Below are 18,140 nucleotides of genomic sequence, written 5' to 3'. Positions count from 1 at the left end.
CCCTGTAGCATGCAGGCTGGTTGCCTGCCCATTGCATTGCTTTACTCAAACAAGTTTAAAGCAAGATACATCCACACTTCCAGTGCGACTACACAAAAAATAAGGTCATGTAATGGGGGGGGGGTGACGGGCCCCCTGGATATGTGAATAACTGAATCTGCAGATCCCAGATCTGTGGATATGGGGGCATGGGGGCCTGCATGTACTCTATTCCTACCATGTAATTCATGCTCTTTGGGTTCACCCGAGATGGCTTTGATTCTGGAGTTGTCTCACATCCTTTTTTTGCACCCCTATATACAGATGAGACATCCTACCGTTTCAGATAAGAGATCTGAGTCAATACAATCCTAAGGAATGAGGGGAACCTTGGATGTCTTGGGGGAATGCTCTTCAACGAAATTCTCTTCTAAAAAGACTTGAATGAAAGCACTGCACAAGTTTTGCTTTAAACTTAAGTACTGAACGTGGATGCTAAGCTCAGTACTGAGTCACTGGAGGTCACTCAGGGTAACACAGCTCTTAAAACCAAAGCCACAGGGTCAATGGGTGTATGATGTCCAATTTGCATGCTACAAGAGAAATCAGTGGGACCAATCCTTTGCCATTTCTAACAGCACTCAAAAGAGGTAGCACCTCAGCCTCTGTTTCAACATTTGCTCCCCCCCCCCCCAATGGAGAAGTAAGAGCAGAGCCAAGTCATCCTCTGCTGCTGGTCGGCTGCTCTCTTCTGGAAGCTTGAATGGACAGTGACAGGAATTTGTCCTGGCACTCACTTCCCTACCATGGAGAAATGCAAGTCCTGGGACTCTTGCCTGCTGTCTCAGCTTGCCATCTTCTTCCAGTAAGGAGACAACCAGCAGTTCCATGCATTATCTCTCATTAAGATAAAGGCATGTACATTGGCCCCGAGACACCAAAGTTAGGTAGATGCATTCACATATCCAAGGGCTATTGGGAAGAGGCACTAACTTGGTTTACTAAGAAAGCAGAGAACAAAAAGACATCCCCATTTTAAATAGGGCCAGCTATCACAAGAACTCCCAATACACTTAGAATGGAAGATTGGTCAGAGTACCAGGACTGCTTTGTTATAGATTCCCAGCCCCTACACCAACTTATGATTCTCAGGATTCCTGGAAGGGAAGCTATGATAGTTCAAATCAGTATGTTTGCATATCTAACAAGCCCTTAGATTCCCACTCAAGGGATACTCTTGATTTCAAATGCGGGTGCCAGCAATCTTGTGTTTCTAGCCTGCCTGAAAAAGCAACACTCCAAGTACAAATACCAAACCCACTTTCTTATCTCAACTACCTTGAAAGTACAAAAGAGCAAGATTTGGCCATACCACATTGATGAAAACCATGGTTGCTGGCTTCATTCTGTAGGATACAGGAATGGAGATGAGCCGGCCCAGTGTGATAAATGCCCAAAAGAGGCTGGGGAGGTAGCCAGCCATCTTATGTCCCACTGAGAGTGGTTTCTCCACAGCATAGCTGTACACGAAACCTGAGTACTCGCCCTGCAGAAGAAAGAAAAATGCCCAGTATTAGATTTACACTGCACAATGGACCTGGTCTCCTACAACACTGTGGAGAGCCTTCAGCATGACACATGTAATCAAATCTACTGAAGACTTGCAAGACAAAGCTATAGAAGACGATGTACTGATGCTTCCTGCAAGTAGGCTAGGATTCTGTATATGAGAAGGAACAATGAAGGCATCTGCACTGCCAATCTTAGATCAGCAGTCCAACTCAGAGGGTCAGTTCCTTCAAACACCTAGGCTAGAACGGACAAGATACAATCAAAGGGGAGAAAGATTAAAATAAGTAAGGAAGTTGTGAACAGAAGCTCATTCCCAGCAATGGTTTTAGATTCAAGAAATGTTCCCATCAGAGATCCATTATTGCAGAGTGTCATGGGTGGGGGGCAGAATAGCACCCTTCCCAGCCAAGTAATTCCCTTGCTCTCCCGTTGCTGGACCTGTTGCTGAATCATAAAATGAAACAAAATATTTTCCATCCTAAGCATGCTAGTTTTGAAAGTTAACTCCATCAACCAAATAGAACATACCTTAGACAAAGTATGTTTAGAATGGCAATGAGAACGCAAATATAGTTTCGCTTTCCCAAATCCGATATGTAGGACAAAGCCCACCCCAATACACTTTGCTCCTGCAATGTCCCCCTCCCCCATATTTTTTTTAATGCTGCTTGGAAATCCAGGCAAGTACACCAGTACTTGCTTGAAAAAAACAGAGAGGCAAATGAGTTAAGGGCTATGGTTAAAGTGCTTTTGCTTTTCAGCACATAAGTTGTCTAGACTCACAACACAGAACAAGTATGAAGCAAACAAGTCAAGCCTGAAAGCACATGTTCAGCCCCTTGCAGGCCATATGGAGAGCCTCAGAAGTGACACCATATGTCTGAGAAATGCCTTTACCAGGATTCCATCAGTCATGAAGAGGAGAAGGGCTCCAGTAACATGGACAGCAAAGTATGAGCAAGGAGCGCCCCTGAAGTTTTTGCTGTGGCAGCATCCAAAGAGATCATTGTGCCCTGGGAGAAACAAAACACAAAACGACACTAGCATGGGAGAAGATTTGAGCTAGCCAGGATGTCTCCCTGGGTGCAACAGACATTCTCCTAGAATAGGCTCTGGGATTTGGTAATAACTGGATATAGGAGGGTGTTGACGTCTCTGCCTCTGAAGTCATGCTGTAGGTCTCATTGGTAAAACACAGAAAGGATGTTCTCCTTCAAGCACACCGCATTCTGGAGGCTAAACTAGGGAACATGGTATTTTATTACTATTAGGGCACAATCCTAACCAGGTCTACTCAGAAGTAAGTCCTATTTTGTTCAATGGGGCTTACTCTCAGGAAAGTGTGGTTAGGATTGCAGCATTAGAGAGCAGGTTGAGATCTGAACTTAGATCTCCAACGCTGCCATCCATCTGCATTACCAACACACATTTCACATGAGAGAGCGTGAATGCATATTCTACCAGTACCTGAGAGAAGAAACTCTGAAGCGAGAGGACTTGTGTCTCAGGTCGCCTGGCTGGGAACCTACTTCTGGTGCCTCAACTCCTTGCCTATTATCTCTTATAATATGCTTCAAATGCTGAAAGTGTAAGCAAACCAGGAAGGAGGGTGTTGGGTCTGAATGAAAAAGTAAACACTCAAAACACTTCCCATGTCTCTAGTTCAGCAATTCCATGCAAAGTTAGTGGGGGGGGGGGGGAGAGCATTACTTTCATGCCCTGCTTGCAAGCTTCTGAGATGCATCTCACTGGCTAGAAGCAGCTGACCAGAGAAGGTAGGCCATTGGTCTGGTCCAGCAGAGCTCTTCTTACATTCCAAGTTCCTGAAAGAGGTGAACCTGTTGCATGGGGAAGGCTTCGTAACCTTCTACTGTGTGGACAGCTGGCACATGCTGTACCTAAGTGTTGCATGGCATTTGAGGACTGAATTGGAGCCCCTCCCATTCAGAGTGAGCATGTACAGGATTGTCATAGGTGTGTAGTGCTTAGCACAACTACATCTGACAATTGCTACAGCAAAACTACCAAATAGATCAAGAGAGAGGTTTTTGTTCCCTCCCCGCCAAGGAACACAGAAGCTGCTTCTTAAAAGATTTTAACAACATTCTTGGCACGTACAAACTGCTTTTCATCTTCAAACCACCATGTGTGAGATTATAATTGCTCTCCTGTTTCTCATGGGAGTTCATCACAACACATGGAAACAGACTTCTTTGCCCAGAGGGAATCATCATGCTTATTAGTTGGCCAAGTTTTCTTGTCGCTTGCCACCAGTACAAAATAGATGGGATTCTCAACTGACAAAGGCTTCTATATGGACTAGTGTGAAAGGCAGAGCTGAACAAAGTACAGCCAAGAACCTGTCGTTCTCATGCCCAAGGGCAAACCATATTACAGACTAGGTAAACAATGAAAGCCCTTGCCACAGAAAATTCAGTCTGTGTGGCTAATAGTAACTGAAGCTACAGAAAAACCACATAGAGTTAATGTTGTTTAGGATTAATGGGTTCTAGGATTAATGGGATAAACCTTTCTAGATTTCCTTGGTTTTCCCCCATGCACATAGGGTAGGTTCTAGGAAGAGAGTCTTAGCTACAAAAAGAGATGATACCAGTGCCAGGCTTTAGCTTGGTACTCAGATGACTTCTGTCCAGTTCCTTGCCTGCCGCTGTTTCTCTGAGTGAGCTCGACAAACTTGTCCATATGTTTTAGAGTAGAACACTCCAGAATTTGGGACCATAACTGAAATGCTAAGGTACACCAGCATGGGATGGCACTTGAGTGTTCGACTTAGGACGCAATTCAAACCTACCTGTAGACCAACGCAAGTCCCCTGTGCTGGCCTACAAGTGTGCCAGAAAGCACATTCGTGATGACTCATGAGCTGTAGGCCAGTACGAGAATGACGGCCGACCTCCCAGGGCCAGATCCAGATCAGCGAAAGGTAAGTTTGTGCTGCCTTATGGAGGCCAATGTGGGGGGGGGGGGTTTGCAGAGGATGGCAAAAGGGCAGAACAGGGGTGCTTTGACTCAGGGGGAGGGTGGACAGGGTCTGGGAGAGAGGTGGGACTGGCCTAGGCAGCTTAGGCCAGATGCTAACCCTCTCTCAGCCAGGCTAGCATTACACCAGGCTGCTCAGATCTGAGCCAGCAATTTTGCTGGCACAGATCTAAACAGCCCCTTAGGAGTGGCTGGTGCACAACATGGGGTAAGGGGATAATTATCCCCTTACTCTGAGTTGTGCAGCAGCCACCTCCATCCTCATGCTGGCTACAGCGCAGGCCAGTAGGCCTGCCTGCCCCAGAGCAGGTAGGATTGGGTTGACTGTTCAGGAAGACCTGGTTCAAATCCTTGGTCTGTCAGGAAGCTCTCTGGGAAGCCTTGACCAAGTCACTATTTCTCAGCCCCAGGGGGTTGTTGCAGAGATTGCAAGCAGCTGGAGAAAACATGTATGCCATCTGGAGCTTCTTGGCAGGAAAGGAGGGACAAGGTGGTAATACATAACAGCCATTAATAATAAAACAAGCAATTAAAACAAACACACCCCAATTTCACTGCATCTTTTGCCCCTAGTATAGCAGCACGGTATTTCACAGGGTGGGCCTGTAGATGCAATCAGATTTCCCAAGTACTGTTCACGGCTAGATTAGGAGGCGGTTCTCACCTATGTCTGGCTGAAATTTGGGTGAGGAACTGGGAGAATCATCCTTGTCAGTCGTCCTCGTTTCCAAAGCCAGTTCATCAGCAGGCAGTAGTGGGGGGCTGCTGCTCTGACAGCAAGGCACCAGCCTTTCCTTGTAGAGCAAAAAGAACACTGCAATGGGGACTGGCAGCTGGAGAACGATAAAAAAAGACAAGTCAACCATGTTCAGATGGCTTCCTTCCTTGCATCCTTCAACAGAGATCCAAACCCGGTCTCCCACTAGGTGGAGCTATTGTCTTGGCTCAACAAGGTTTTTAGGGCAAGAGTCTCTTGGGCACTGTTTGTCTGCACTGTGCCATTTCCTGCCATTCCACAGTGGGCGGAAGGTGTTCAGGCAGAGTGACCAGATAAGGAGGAGGACCGAGCTCTTCAGCTGAGTTGAACAAGGAATTTCAGCAGATGCAGCTTGTCTGAAAGGGTGTGGGAAGGTGCATCTCTCCTACACAAGTTTTAATGGAGCAGGTCACCTTACAGAAGGTCAGGCTGTACCCTATTAAAATCTACACTGAGTACAATAAGGGAGAAACTGCTCATGCTACTCCTCTAATGACGCCGACACTAATATGACAAATTGCACCTGCAGCATAGATGTACAGATACGTGCCTGGAGCAGATGCCCACAGTAATGCATTAACCAACATTTAATGGATCAATGGAGTTACATTTACTCAGAGCAGATAATGACAACCTTTTGCCCTGGCATGTGGGATTCTCAAGAAGTCAAGCTGTAAAACTTAAACCCAGAGTACAACATTTCAGGCGTTTTCTGGGGAACCCCTCCCCCTCCTCAGAATGGCTCATTCACTTTTCTCACCTACCGCTAAGACCCCCATCAGCTACACAAATGTACCAGTTTTCAGCTGGTCAAACAAATACTGGGAGTGGATGCATTAGAATGCAACACCCTTTCCTGTTTGCCACTGGGTGGTAGTCAAGCACCATGCTTGAAAGCAACACAGGTGTGCAACCAAATTGCCTAAATGCAACTTGGGGCACATATTTAAATGCTGCAACTAGGTCCCAGGGTCCCCCCTTGATAGGCACTACTTAGGGTCAGACACAGAACCCCCCCCAGTCCTAAGATCACCACCACATCTGCTCTCTAACAATTCATAGTTTTGCCTTCCACCATACAGGAGCAGTGCCCTCTTGTGTTCCCTTGCGGCATAAACACAAATGAAGAGTTCAAACATCTCTCCGATTACATGTAATGATAGCTTCTTAAAACCCACAGAGATGTGACATGCTGTTTGTTTGTTTGCAAGCATCTGAAAGGAACCCAGCAAATGTTAATCGAAATTGCCTTCCTCCTCCTTTGCCCTCTGACAGAAAGCCAGGAGATTCATAATTAATGGCTGGTTGCTTCATGCTTGTTTTCTTTCCATCTGCATTAGTGGGAGCTCCAACTCTACATTTCCTGATTTTTGTTGGCTCAAGATTATCTCAACCTATGGAGCAGTCTCTCCTTCTGGTCCTGTTCTCCTCTCTTCCCCCCCCCCAACTGAATTCATTTAAGAGGCTTCCATTGTTCATGGAACAATAGGAATGAGAACAGCCAGTTTGGTCGAATGGAAGAACAGCATTTTTGCCTAATAGTTAGAATCCTTCCGGAGGTCAGGACTGGTTTGCGTTAATGGGAAGTTTGTTACAAAAAATGAGAGGAACATAACAGTCAGTTTCACAGTCAGTGTGGGCAATACTCAGCCAGGCCAGGCATAAGGAAGCACTTGATATTCCCTTTTATCTCAGCCTCTCTTCCCACTCTGGAAAATGGGAACAGCGACCAACCTTGCAGATTGTTGTGAAGCTGAAAGCTATGGGAGATAAGCACTATAAACTACCCTTAATCATCTGTCAGGGCTGCATGGAAATAAGGACATCTGAATCACACAAGCAAGACCTTGTAATGAACCAGAATCAAAATTTCTCTCTTTTGAAATGATCTCGCATCCTCTAAACAGCTTTGGCAGCCAAGAGTTGCAAAACTGATCAGAGAAATGCAAGCCTGTTGTTTTGCTGAGTAGAAGCAACAACAACTGAAGCAGGGAAAAGGGATCAGCTCTCCCACATCTATTTCATTTGCAAAGGTCAGCAGATGACCATGAAACAAGTGCAGTGTTTTGCTAAAGTAGGTCAAAATGTTAGGTTGAGGAGCTCCAGAAAGTGAGCGGAGGTGATTTGAGAATTGTCGCTAAGGCTTTTGTTCAACTATCTTGACTAAAAATAACCAAAGTCAACTGCAGAGAAAGAGAGTGTGCCAGCCTGCCAGTGGCTTCAGATGTGACAGCACCTGCAGCCACAATTCCCCCTTGCCTCTCGTCATAAGTACCCCTGCTGCTGCAATGTTGAAAAGAGAATTTGCACAGGAAATATTTGCGAGCATCAGATAAGCTTCCAAAGATTGCAAATCTGTTTCTGTCTCAAACTCCTATGTCCCTGACTGAGCTGACTCTCAGAAATCTGAAAGTTCCCCCCCCCCCCACAGGTTTATTCAGGCTCAGATTGAATGAGGGATGCTTCACCCATTATGAAATTCCTATGTTGAAGTCAAATCAATGTAGGATACAATGTATTACACTTATGTATACTGTCAAACGTTACAATCCTGCCCACGAGTAAACACTGTATAGGCACAAAGCGTTCTTGAATTTCTTGAACGTGGCCAATCAAAGCTGCATACAAACAGGAATTTACAAGCTTGGGTAACTGAGTACAACAACCTGCAACATTTTGTAACATGCAGAATAGCCCTCATCCTTTGCCAATACTCCAGACCAGTGGTTCCCAAACTTTTTAGCACCAGGACCCACTTTTTAAAATGACACTGTCAGGACCTGCCTCGGTTTACCAGACTTTAAAAAAAAAGATCTAGAAAGAAATATTTTATTTATTTATAAGTAATAATAACCAGAAAAAAGACCCTCAAACATTTCTCTCCCTATATTTACACATGCTTGCAAATTGCAGGAGTTGAGTTCTTTGCAGGATAATTATCAGCTACAGTAAATAATTTTTGAACAGCCTCAGGGCTTGAAGCAATTAGCTCTCTGAACTTTCCATCACCCACTGGTGACCCACCAAAAATCAAGCGGCAACCCACCAATGGGTCCAGAACCAGATTGGGAATCGCTGCTCTAGATGTACAAATGTGAGAAGTTGGCATGTCCAACAGAGCTAACACTCAGTTCCTGAATGAACGTTACCAATTTTTTAAACAGCTCACATTGCTAATCAGGTTCTGGCAGGTGATAAGGTCCATTTCCAATATGCTACAAAAATCATCACTTGTTGATTTCTGAAGGTCATGCTGAGTTAAAGTTATCCAGAGCTGGCCAGATCTATTTTTTCTCTTGCTCAGTTATCAAGCCTAATCCGAAGAAAGTGGCTGGAAATCCAGGGTTTAAACCAACTCTCAGCCTGAACACAGGGCAAAAAGCACAAGTAACACACCATCCATTACCAGAAGCTCTAGACAAGAGCCAGCTCTATATGGGGTCCTGCTAAAGGCAGGGAGAAACAAAAAATAGTAAAATAGACAGATGTGTTAGCTTTTCAAGCAAATGTTTTGAAGATTTTCAGTACAAATATTCGCCTCAACAAACTGAGTTCAGCCCTGGAAGGAACCTGTTTGAAAGATCAAGAGTCAGGTTCAGCACCCAAAAGCATGACCTGACTGTCTGAGCATACACAGAGTGCTTTTCCTCCACCAACAAACAACCCAGCCTATTTCCATAAACATCTGGGACTAGATGTCCTGCAATTAGATTGTACATCAAGTCCCTCATTAGCACTGTCAGGTTTAACTTCTCTATCAAAACAGCAGCTGTGGGGAACTCAGTCTGAATTTTTGGGACTATAGTGGTGGGGAATGGGATCTTATCCCCCTGGATAAGACTCATCTCCAGTCAAAGGTTTTATAGCCCCAACTGCACAAATCTCACCTTCCTCATTCTTTCTGCTTGCATTCTCCCTTTTTGTTTGTTTTAAATGATTAGAGAGAGATGTGATAGGGGAGGCTGAACAGCGATGATGAGCCTATTTGGCTTCCCGGCTGGGTTCATCTGCCAAGACACACACAGGCAGGGCCAAGGTATTTTATTACAGGATCTCACAACCCAGCATGCTTGCTTTCAAGAGTGATATACAGAACCTCCTAGTGCACTGTTTAATGAGAGGCCTTGGCACTGAACTTACCAGCCTACCACATGCCTAAATAAACAACATCAAAATCATTTCATGCCTAACTGCTCTGCCAAGTTTTTGCGTCAATGTGGCACTTATTGACAGTTAACCAAAAAAAGGTGGCTTTATAATATGCCTTTGCAGCAGGTTACACACATCCAGGGTTCTCTTTGTTTTTCTGTGCATGCAACAGCTTGTTGCAATGATCAGCAACGAGATGTAGGTTGACACTCGGTGTCAAATTATAAATTAAGACACACCTGAGCCTGTATATAGATTTCCTATATATATTTCACGTTTCACATGAATCTGCAGCAATATATATGATAACATCCCTCCTAGAAAATGAAGCACCCACATCTTCAAAAGCAAGTTACATATACCCCCACATGGGGGGTGGGGGGAATACATAAAATGTATGCACACCAATACATAAAATGCTTTTTCTTCCAGAAGAAAACACACACACAGAGCAAATGATCCCAGATGTTCCGGTATATTCAATAAGGACCTTATATGAAAAGCCCAGATCCTATATGGTTAAGAGAACCATGGTGACCACCTCTACTGGTCTGTAGATGCACAGTCACATTTCTATGGGCTACCCTTCAATTTTTTAATATGTTCTTTTGCTTATCACTAACCACATGATCGTTACACACAACTGACAACAAAGACAGTGGATGCAGGAATCCAAAATTTAGCAAAACACTGTTGAAAGTGGCCTGAGCAGCTTTGCCTGAGATTGCACAACTGATAAGCAGAAACAAGATTTGCCCAAGTCTATGCAATTCTTTAAGATAAGCTCTGTTGTCATGGTCTTCTACACTCTTCACCTCCAGATTCAATCACTCAACAAGCTGGAGCACCAGGAAGTTAGATGTTACCCTTTTAGTTATCTCTGGCAGCTTCTACATCTGGGTACTAATAATGACAAGCTTCTGATCTTGTGCACTGGGGTGCTGTCCCATTCATGAAGCACTTCCATTTTATCAGTGGTGCAATAAGTCATTTCTGTGCAGGGCAGGGTAGGGCAGGGCAGGGCCCCAATTCTAATTTCCCTCTCCCCGGAACTGGCACCAGGGCAAGTTAAGGACCAAATGAAATGGGACTTTCATCATGTTATTGGACTGGCATGCTTGCTCCCCCCCCCCCCAAACAGCACGTGTTTCAGAACTTGGACTTTGGGGCAGGAGTGTCCCCCTATTGGGGAGCATCCAACATGCTATTTGCCCTGGGGGGGGGGGAAAGAACTGACTATTGGCTTCTAGGAACACTAGCAAGCAGAGGGTGGAAAAGTGGCCCAGTTGGGATTGTGACTGAAGTGATCAAACAAAAGTAAAGCCCACTGCCTACCTGTCCCCATGGTCTCTATCCATATCAGGCCTCTGCACTTACAGATAAAAGTACAGATTAAAAAATCCAAGCATGCCAGAGCCAATTAAAAAAGTTGTTAGAAGGGCACGAAATTTGGGCCAAAGACTAGCTGTGGATCTTTAAGGCTGCTGCTGCTGCTGCTGCTGCTGACATCCCAAGTGCTTTCTGCTCAGAGTAGTAGCTCCTCCTCAAAAGCTGTTGTGCCTTTGGGCAGCTGAATTTTTCTTCTTTGCACAACTTCCCCCCCCCCAAGTATTCAGCAGCTGTGCCAGGCTGAGGACATAGGGATGCTGAGAAGTTGCAATGTCTCATTCCAGACTGCTGCTTGCACTAAGCCTCTGAGCAAGAAGACATCTGGCTTGTTCAATGACCATCTTGAAAATATGGAAAAAATTTTCCCTACTGAGAAAAGAACGTTATGTAAATTGGCATTATTTTTTAATTACTGTTCTACATGTGTATCTGTTGTCCATTTGTGTGCCTGTTTAGGCCGTGTCTAGAGTCGAGTCCTTCGTTTCCTCATCCTGATTATGCGACTGCGTTCTACATAATCTCCACTTTCACCCTGCCCACTCTTATCACTGACTTGTTTAACTGCAAAAAAAAAAAAAGTTCCCTCTCCCTTGAGGCAAAGAACATTAATTTCTCCTGTTCCCACCAACTCCATATGTTTAGCTCGACTACATCACACTTGGCAGGCAAGTTGGTTGTTCTAATATTTCCCAAGCAAGGTAGAAAATAGCAGCGCCGACACCCACTCAAGGGCTGGAAACCTGTGGCATGTTAAAAATTGAGCAAGCATATTGCAGGGGAGACCTTTAAAAAAAAAAAAAAGAGGCAAATGAAGTTGGAGGAGATCATCATCATCATGAGCCCTTTCTGGTAAAATCTGAGAATGTGCTAAGCAGGAACTATAGAACTAAGGGATCTATGATCGGTTGAAAGGCAGAGTCAGCAAGGCACCTAAACACCCCTTTTTTAAATACTTACCAAGTCCACTTCAAATGCCAGTTTTTTAAAAACCAAGAAATGATGCCAATATATTATTGTTATGAGTTGGTTGCTCTGAATGCTCAGCTGATGGGAGCTAATGCTTAGGAGATAATTGGGTATCTCTATGTGTGTTGGAATGAGACACCCACTACAGCTTGGGGATTGACACCCCACCCCTGCACTGAGGTTCATGTAAGAGACAGAGGCAGATGAAGGCACCTTAGGGGTGCAGCGTCTCTCTCCCTAAAAATCCAGTGGGCAACAGATTTTGCTACTGTGCAGGAGGGATTGCTGTTTTTAAACAAACTCATATTCTTTTTGTATATAGAATAAATAGGCGTCTTCAGACAGTGCTCCCCCAAAACGTCTTGCCACTCAGGAAATGGTGTACACAGCAGCAGTATACTTATAAATCCACTCATCTTCCAAGGCATTCAGGGTGGCCTCTGCAGGATTCCCAAGCAGTTTCCCATCCAGGCAGCCGACAGGGTCAGATTTGCTTTGCTTCCGCAGAACTGCCTCATGTGTGTCATTCTCTGGACCCATAAAAAAAAGAGGCAAGGCATCCAACTGAAAGAGAGACTGTCCATGATATGCAAAGAAAGCCTGTCACTGGCAGTTAACTCTTGGCCTTACCTTCCCTGCCCACAGCTGTGCTCTCTTGTTTGTATAGTTTACACCCATGTTTTCTCAGTTACGTGGCACCAATATTGCCAAATTCCATCCCGTTTCTTGCTGAGCCAGAATCACTAGTTTAGATCACAATTAACTGCGGATCACAGGGTGGGAGGTGGGGCATACTCCCTGCTTAAACACAGCACCCAAACCAGCATGACTCTTGTAGGAAGTGGTACAAAAATATCTACCCCTCCCTTTAAATTCCCATTTGTTTCAGAAATTCTTCCCACAACTCATTTGGAATTCTTGACATGAGCTGGCAAAGAGCAAAGGATCAAAAACCCCACTGTTCTCAATACTGGGGATATTGCACAGTATGTGACTTTTTAAAAATGTAAATAGCAGCCACATGGGGCCCCAACTTCACTCAGCACCATGGCAGAATAGGGGCTTCAACTCCTTTGCCCCTGCCACAGTCCCAGTCAGGATCAAGGGCCCCCAGGAAGGAAGCTCTCACTGACCGTGATGTAAGTGGGTATCTGGATCAAGGTTGTGCTGGGGGCAAAAAAACTGAAACCCTCCTCCCACTCATGTGGTCCTGATTTCCAACAGACCCCCTGCCAGTTGTTACTTATATTTTTAAAAACCCGAACACAGAGATCCCACTCATGCAATCTGCATATCATCTACTTTGGTCCTGAGATACATACATGATAGTCATACCGTGCATGTATCATAAGCCCAAGATGCATGTTCAAGATGGTGACATGGCAACCTTTCACACCGAGTCTGACCATACTGAGAAATTTGCATAGACTCATTACCTAAGAGAAAGGAATTTTCCTCAAGGGATTCAAATCTTGTGAGTAAGTGTTGCCCAATTCAAGAAACCTTAATCCATATAAAACTCATCTGATCACTTAATCGGCATAAGTCAAACAATAGCTTGGAAGAAAGAGCACACTTTCTTTGCTTTTAGACAGGGTATGTATGTGTAGCACGAAGAAGAGGCATCCCCTCAAGTGTGGAAATGAAGAGGAAATGCCTCTCCCATTTGTACCTGCCTAGATACTAAAATTCTCACCCATTCTCCACCATTACCTTGAGCTAAATCTGAGTATTCCTGTACTTGCATCTCAGTCAATACTGAGGGTGACAGTGAGAGTCTTAACAAGTCACTTCTTTCTTCTACCCCACCCCATGTTTGTGCTGTATGATGAGTCCCCAATGTAAGTGGGCCTTTCTAGAAAAGATTTTAGAAATCCTCCCTTCCTGTAAAGCACCGTTGCATCACTTTACTTCAAGGAGATATTTTCACAGATAAGAGATGATCTTCCTCTGACTTACAGTCTTTAGGACCTGGTTTGAAACACCACCATTTGCTACCAACAATCCATGAGCAGAGACACAGACATTATTGAAGGCCCAGTCCTATACAATGTTCCAGCACTGATGCGGCTGTAATGCAGCTCTAAAGTACAGGAACAATAGTTCACTTACCTTGAGGAGGCCTCTATGTATGTCCTCAAATCTCAGGATGCAGCACACACCCCATTGGCATGGCCGCATCAACGCAGGAAAGTTGGATAGGATTGGGCCCCTAATTATCCAACAATCTAAACTAAGAACATAAGAACAGCCCCACTGGATCAGGCCATAGGCCCATCTAGTCCAGCTTCCTGTATCTCACAGCGGCCGACCTGCATCCTGGTGCCCTCTCTTGCATCTGACATAGCCCATTTCTAAAATCAGGAGGTTGCACATACACATCATGGCTTGTAACCCATAATGGATTTTTCCTCCAGAAACTTGTCCAATCCCCTTTTAAAGGCATCCAGGCCAGATGCCATCACCACATCCTGTGGCAAGGAGTTCCACAGACCAACCACACGCTGAGTAAAGAAATATTTTATTTTGTCTGTTCTAACTCACCCAACACTCAATTTTAGTGGATGTCCCCTCGTTCTGGTGTTATGTGAGAGTGTAAAGAGCATCTGTAGGTTCTTGCTGCTCTAAGCCTGATGCTCTTTTCTATGGTTGTGAACATACTCTGCATACATTAATCAGAAAGCTATTTTATGCTCATTTTTTATATGCCTGAAATTATGTTCTGGTTTCCTGAATAGTTTCTTTGTTACCTTCCAGGATGGTTAGACTGGAAAAAATTCAGTCCAAGAAAACTTTGCCAAAGCTGCTTCTATGCTAACACGCTTTCGGGCTACTGAGGCATTACTTTTTCCTAATCGGGGGACATGGGATGAAAATGGTGTTTCCACACACTTCATATTCCCCATAACATTTCTAGTAACACTGTACCCAAAGACAAGTTCTGCCTATAACAGTGATGCACAAGGAAGTTCTGTTTGGCCTAGGTCTCATGCAACATTAAATAGTAAATTCCTCCTTACAGGTTTGGCCCTTTTTATTGATTCCTGTTTATTGTGGCTGGGGGATTGTTAACCAGGATGCCCACTCAAGTCATGACAACTTGACTTGAGTTGTGAAAATGCTGGTTTTTTGTGACATGTGTTAACTCTGGTGTGGGTGTGAGTACTTACTTTTTTCAACCACTTCTGTGTTGTGCCAACAACCTCATGGCTAATCCAGAAGCCATCACTAAGATCAATGGCAGCAGCTGATGTAGTGGGAAGAGAATAGGTTGGTTCCAGGAGGCGGGGGCTGGAGAGAAGCAGGAAAGCTTAAGGGTTTTTCTTGCCTGCATTAGGCTGGGGGGAGGAACCAAAAGAAGGTGAGGGCAGCCAGGATATGGGGGAAGGGGCTCTCTTGGCTAGGAATGAATGATTGGATGAATGGATGACCTGATTTTTTTTCTGGACTTCTGTGGAGTTGCGCCTGGTTCGCGCCTTGACTCGTTTCTTATAATGACTTGCAGCTCGAGTCATGACTATAAGTGGCTCAGGGCAAGTCACAACAATCATGGGCTATGACTTGCAAGTCGAGTCGGGGACTGGCGACTCACGACATGGGCTCGGTGACTGGAGCACATTCCTATTATTAAGAAATTGTTCCTTAATAAATCAGCGTGCGTTGGGCATAGTGAAGAGGATTTAATCACTAGTGTTCTTTCATTGTTTCTTTTATTCTTCATTCCATTATTTAAAATAGTGTTATTTTGCTATAAAAATGAAAATAAAAAATAAACCAGTTGCTGATTAAGGAGCAATTCAATAATAATCATCTCCTGCTGCAGAGGCAATAAAAAGGTCAGAATTTCCAAGGAAGACTTTTTAACTTAAAGGTACAGTAGCCCCCAAATGCATCAATTGTGCTTTGCCTGCATTTAAAAAAAAATTGTGGCAGTAAAATACAGCATCACAAATCAGATCTAAAAAAACACAGATGGACAACACAGAACACACTGAGATGCAGTGATCCAACATCTGAATTCTACATAAGAGTGAATAAAGAATGGCAATATTAGAGAAAAGGGCTACTGCATAATCAACATATTTGATTCTGCTGCTTTGTCTAATATGATATTTCACCATTTGAAATACAGCCTCCCCCCTCCCCTTTCAACAAAGTGCAATCCTACTTCCAGCCACTTCCTTCTTGTAATGTGAAATTATACTAGTAAGGTACAGATTGTTACAACAGCTTCAGGAAGGAGCGATGTAGGTCAAATATCATCTGACTATCCCAGGTGAGAAATATGGCCAAGAGATCAAAGCCTCACAGTTTTCCAGCAAAGATTCATATTTCTTTATGGGAGTGTGGAGATTTTCAAAGCTGTTCGACACTGACTCATCAAAGCAATGCTCTGCAGAAAGAGGCTCAAGACAATGGAATTTTTCAGCGTTACAAGTGGAAAGAAACCTTGTTTGGTTAATATTTGTTCAGGTATCTTAAAATGAAAATACCCAGAAGGGTTGTTTCTGTAGCCAGCGAAATGACTGGCATCACAGCTTAATTGTAATTTGCAAGGTACTACAGTGTGGAAGTGAAGACTAATGTCACTGCAGAGGGAGACAGTGTCCAATCCAAAGAGAGAGATAAAGAAGCATTACATTCTTTCTGTTATAAGGAAGAGGGGTGTAGCAGGCAAGTCTCACTCTGTCAATGAAAAAGAACTCTAATAACCCATTCATTATATGCATGGCAATTGTGACAAAAAAGGAAAAGTGCTCCCTGCTATGTTGGACAGCTCCACTTCATTTCTGGGCCTTGCACCGTGACCAGTTCATCTGTACCTCCTTCTCTGTGGCCTGACGATCTTGTGACTACTACATCACTATTTTATGACTATTTATGTCTTTAATAAAGAATAACGGAGGCAGGCAGGAATGGAAGACCAACAGTGCAAACCTAATCTGTGCTGGAGCAGCAAGGTCACATGGCCTCTGCTGTATCCAGCTCTGGTTAGGAGCAGGCTAGAGGTGTCCTGGGGTAAGGGGATATTTTTCCCTTTACCCTGAGTAATGCTTCAGACTGCCCAATGGGGCTACTCAGATCTGTACAAGCTAAATTGCTGGCGCAAATCCAGGCAGCCCCATGCAATGCTGCCAAGGCCAGGAAGGGAGTTAGGATATGGTGGAGGCCTCCCCCACCAATCCCACCCCCTTCTCATAAGAACAACCCCGCTGGACCATAGGCCCATCTAGTCCAGCTTCCTGCATCTCACAGTGGACCACCAAATGCCTCAGGGAGCATACAAGACAACAAGAGACCTGCATCCTCATACCCTCCCTTGCATCTGGCATTCTGATGTAGCCCATTTCTAAAATCAGGAGGTTGCACATATCCATTATGGCTTGTAACCTGTAATGGATTTTTCTTCCAGAAACTTGTCCAATCCCCTTTTAAAGGCATCTCAGGCCTGTCCCACCCCATTCTGCCCTCCCCACATCTGGAATGCCCCTGCACCACCCTCTCCCAGTCCCTGCATCACTCAGCGCATTTTCTTACCTTCACCAGTGGCCAGGGCCTTGGATGCAGGTTTGCTGGGACAGTGCATGTCTTCCCACTGGTGCTGCTTCATCTACAGCAGTTGCAAATGTGCTTTACAGCATGTTTGTGACACTCTAAGCCTGTGCAGGGACTGCTGTGCCAGTGGATCAGGTAGACTGCGCTCTGATTTGATGCAGCAGCTAAAAGGTTTTTAATGAAACCAGGTTGCTACTACTGGCACACTAAAGTGTAGGACTCAAAGCATACAAATCAAGAGCCTTCCCCATCAAGGTTGTCACTAACAAAAAAAGTTGCATGGGACAATTAGCCATTCAGAGAAGTGCTACTTACGTTGATCAAAGCCATAATCCAGAAGGCATAAGATACCCGTGTGACAACCAGTCCTTTTGTGGGGAAGTCATAGTGCGATAGGTTGCCAGGATGGTGGGGGACTAGTGACTTCCGAATGTGAGGGAGATTGTTGCTTCCATTGGTAGTGCCATTAGTCAGGATGCAATTAGTGTCTGATAGAAAAGGGTCAGCTATCAGAGGACTCAGCAGGGCACCAAAGCCCACAAAGAAATGAAGAGCCTGCAGAAAAGGAATGAGAAACCAGCATTGTTGCTCTGAGCATCATGGCAGTCAGATCCTCCAATGAACCAAAATCTGCTTGGATGAATTGAATGAGAATCCCAAAAGAGACTAGCACAGTGGGAAGAACCCCTGAAGGTAGTTTTGAAAGTACTGAGGGGATCTTTTTGACCCTGTCAAATAACAGCCACACGAGTGAGGAAGGATCCAGGTTGTT

General features: G+C 44.6%; 1 protein-coding gene across 1 annotated transcript in view; it reads right to left on the bottom strand.

The window, feature by feature from the left end:
• Window positions 1-18,140, bottom strand: part of MFSD4A (major facilitator superfamily domain containing 4A) — a 46,705-nt gene that overhangs the window by 8,339 nt on the left and 20,226 nt on the right. The window contains exons 3-6 of the mRNA XM_066624658.1: window positions 17,684-17,923; window positions 5,216-5,384; window positions 2,449-2,564; window positions 1,352-1,525 (exon numbers count right to left, since the gene is read on the bottom strand). Coding sequence (XP_066480755.1) covers window positions 1,352-1,525; window positions 2,449-2,564; window positions 5,216-5,384; window positions 17,684-17,923 — 699 coding nt within the window. The remainder of the gene's footprint in view (window positions 1-1,351; window positions 1,526-2,448; window positions 2,565-5,215; window positions 5,385-17,683; window positions 17,924-18,140) is intronic.

The sequence above is a fragment of the Tiliqua scincoides genome, chromosome 4, assembly GCF_035046505.1.
Source record: "Tiliqua scincoides isolate rTilSci1 chromosome 4, rTilSci1.hap2, whole genome shotgun sequence".
NCBI classification, from domain to species: Eukaryota; Metazoa; Chordata; class Lepidosauria; order Squamata; family Scincidae; genus Tiliqua; species Tiliqua scincoides.
Note: the sequence above shows the minus strand (reverse complement) of the source record. Positions and strands in the feature narration are given on the sequence as shown.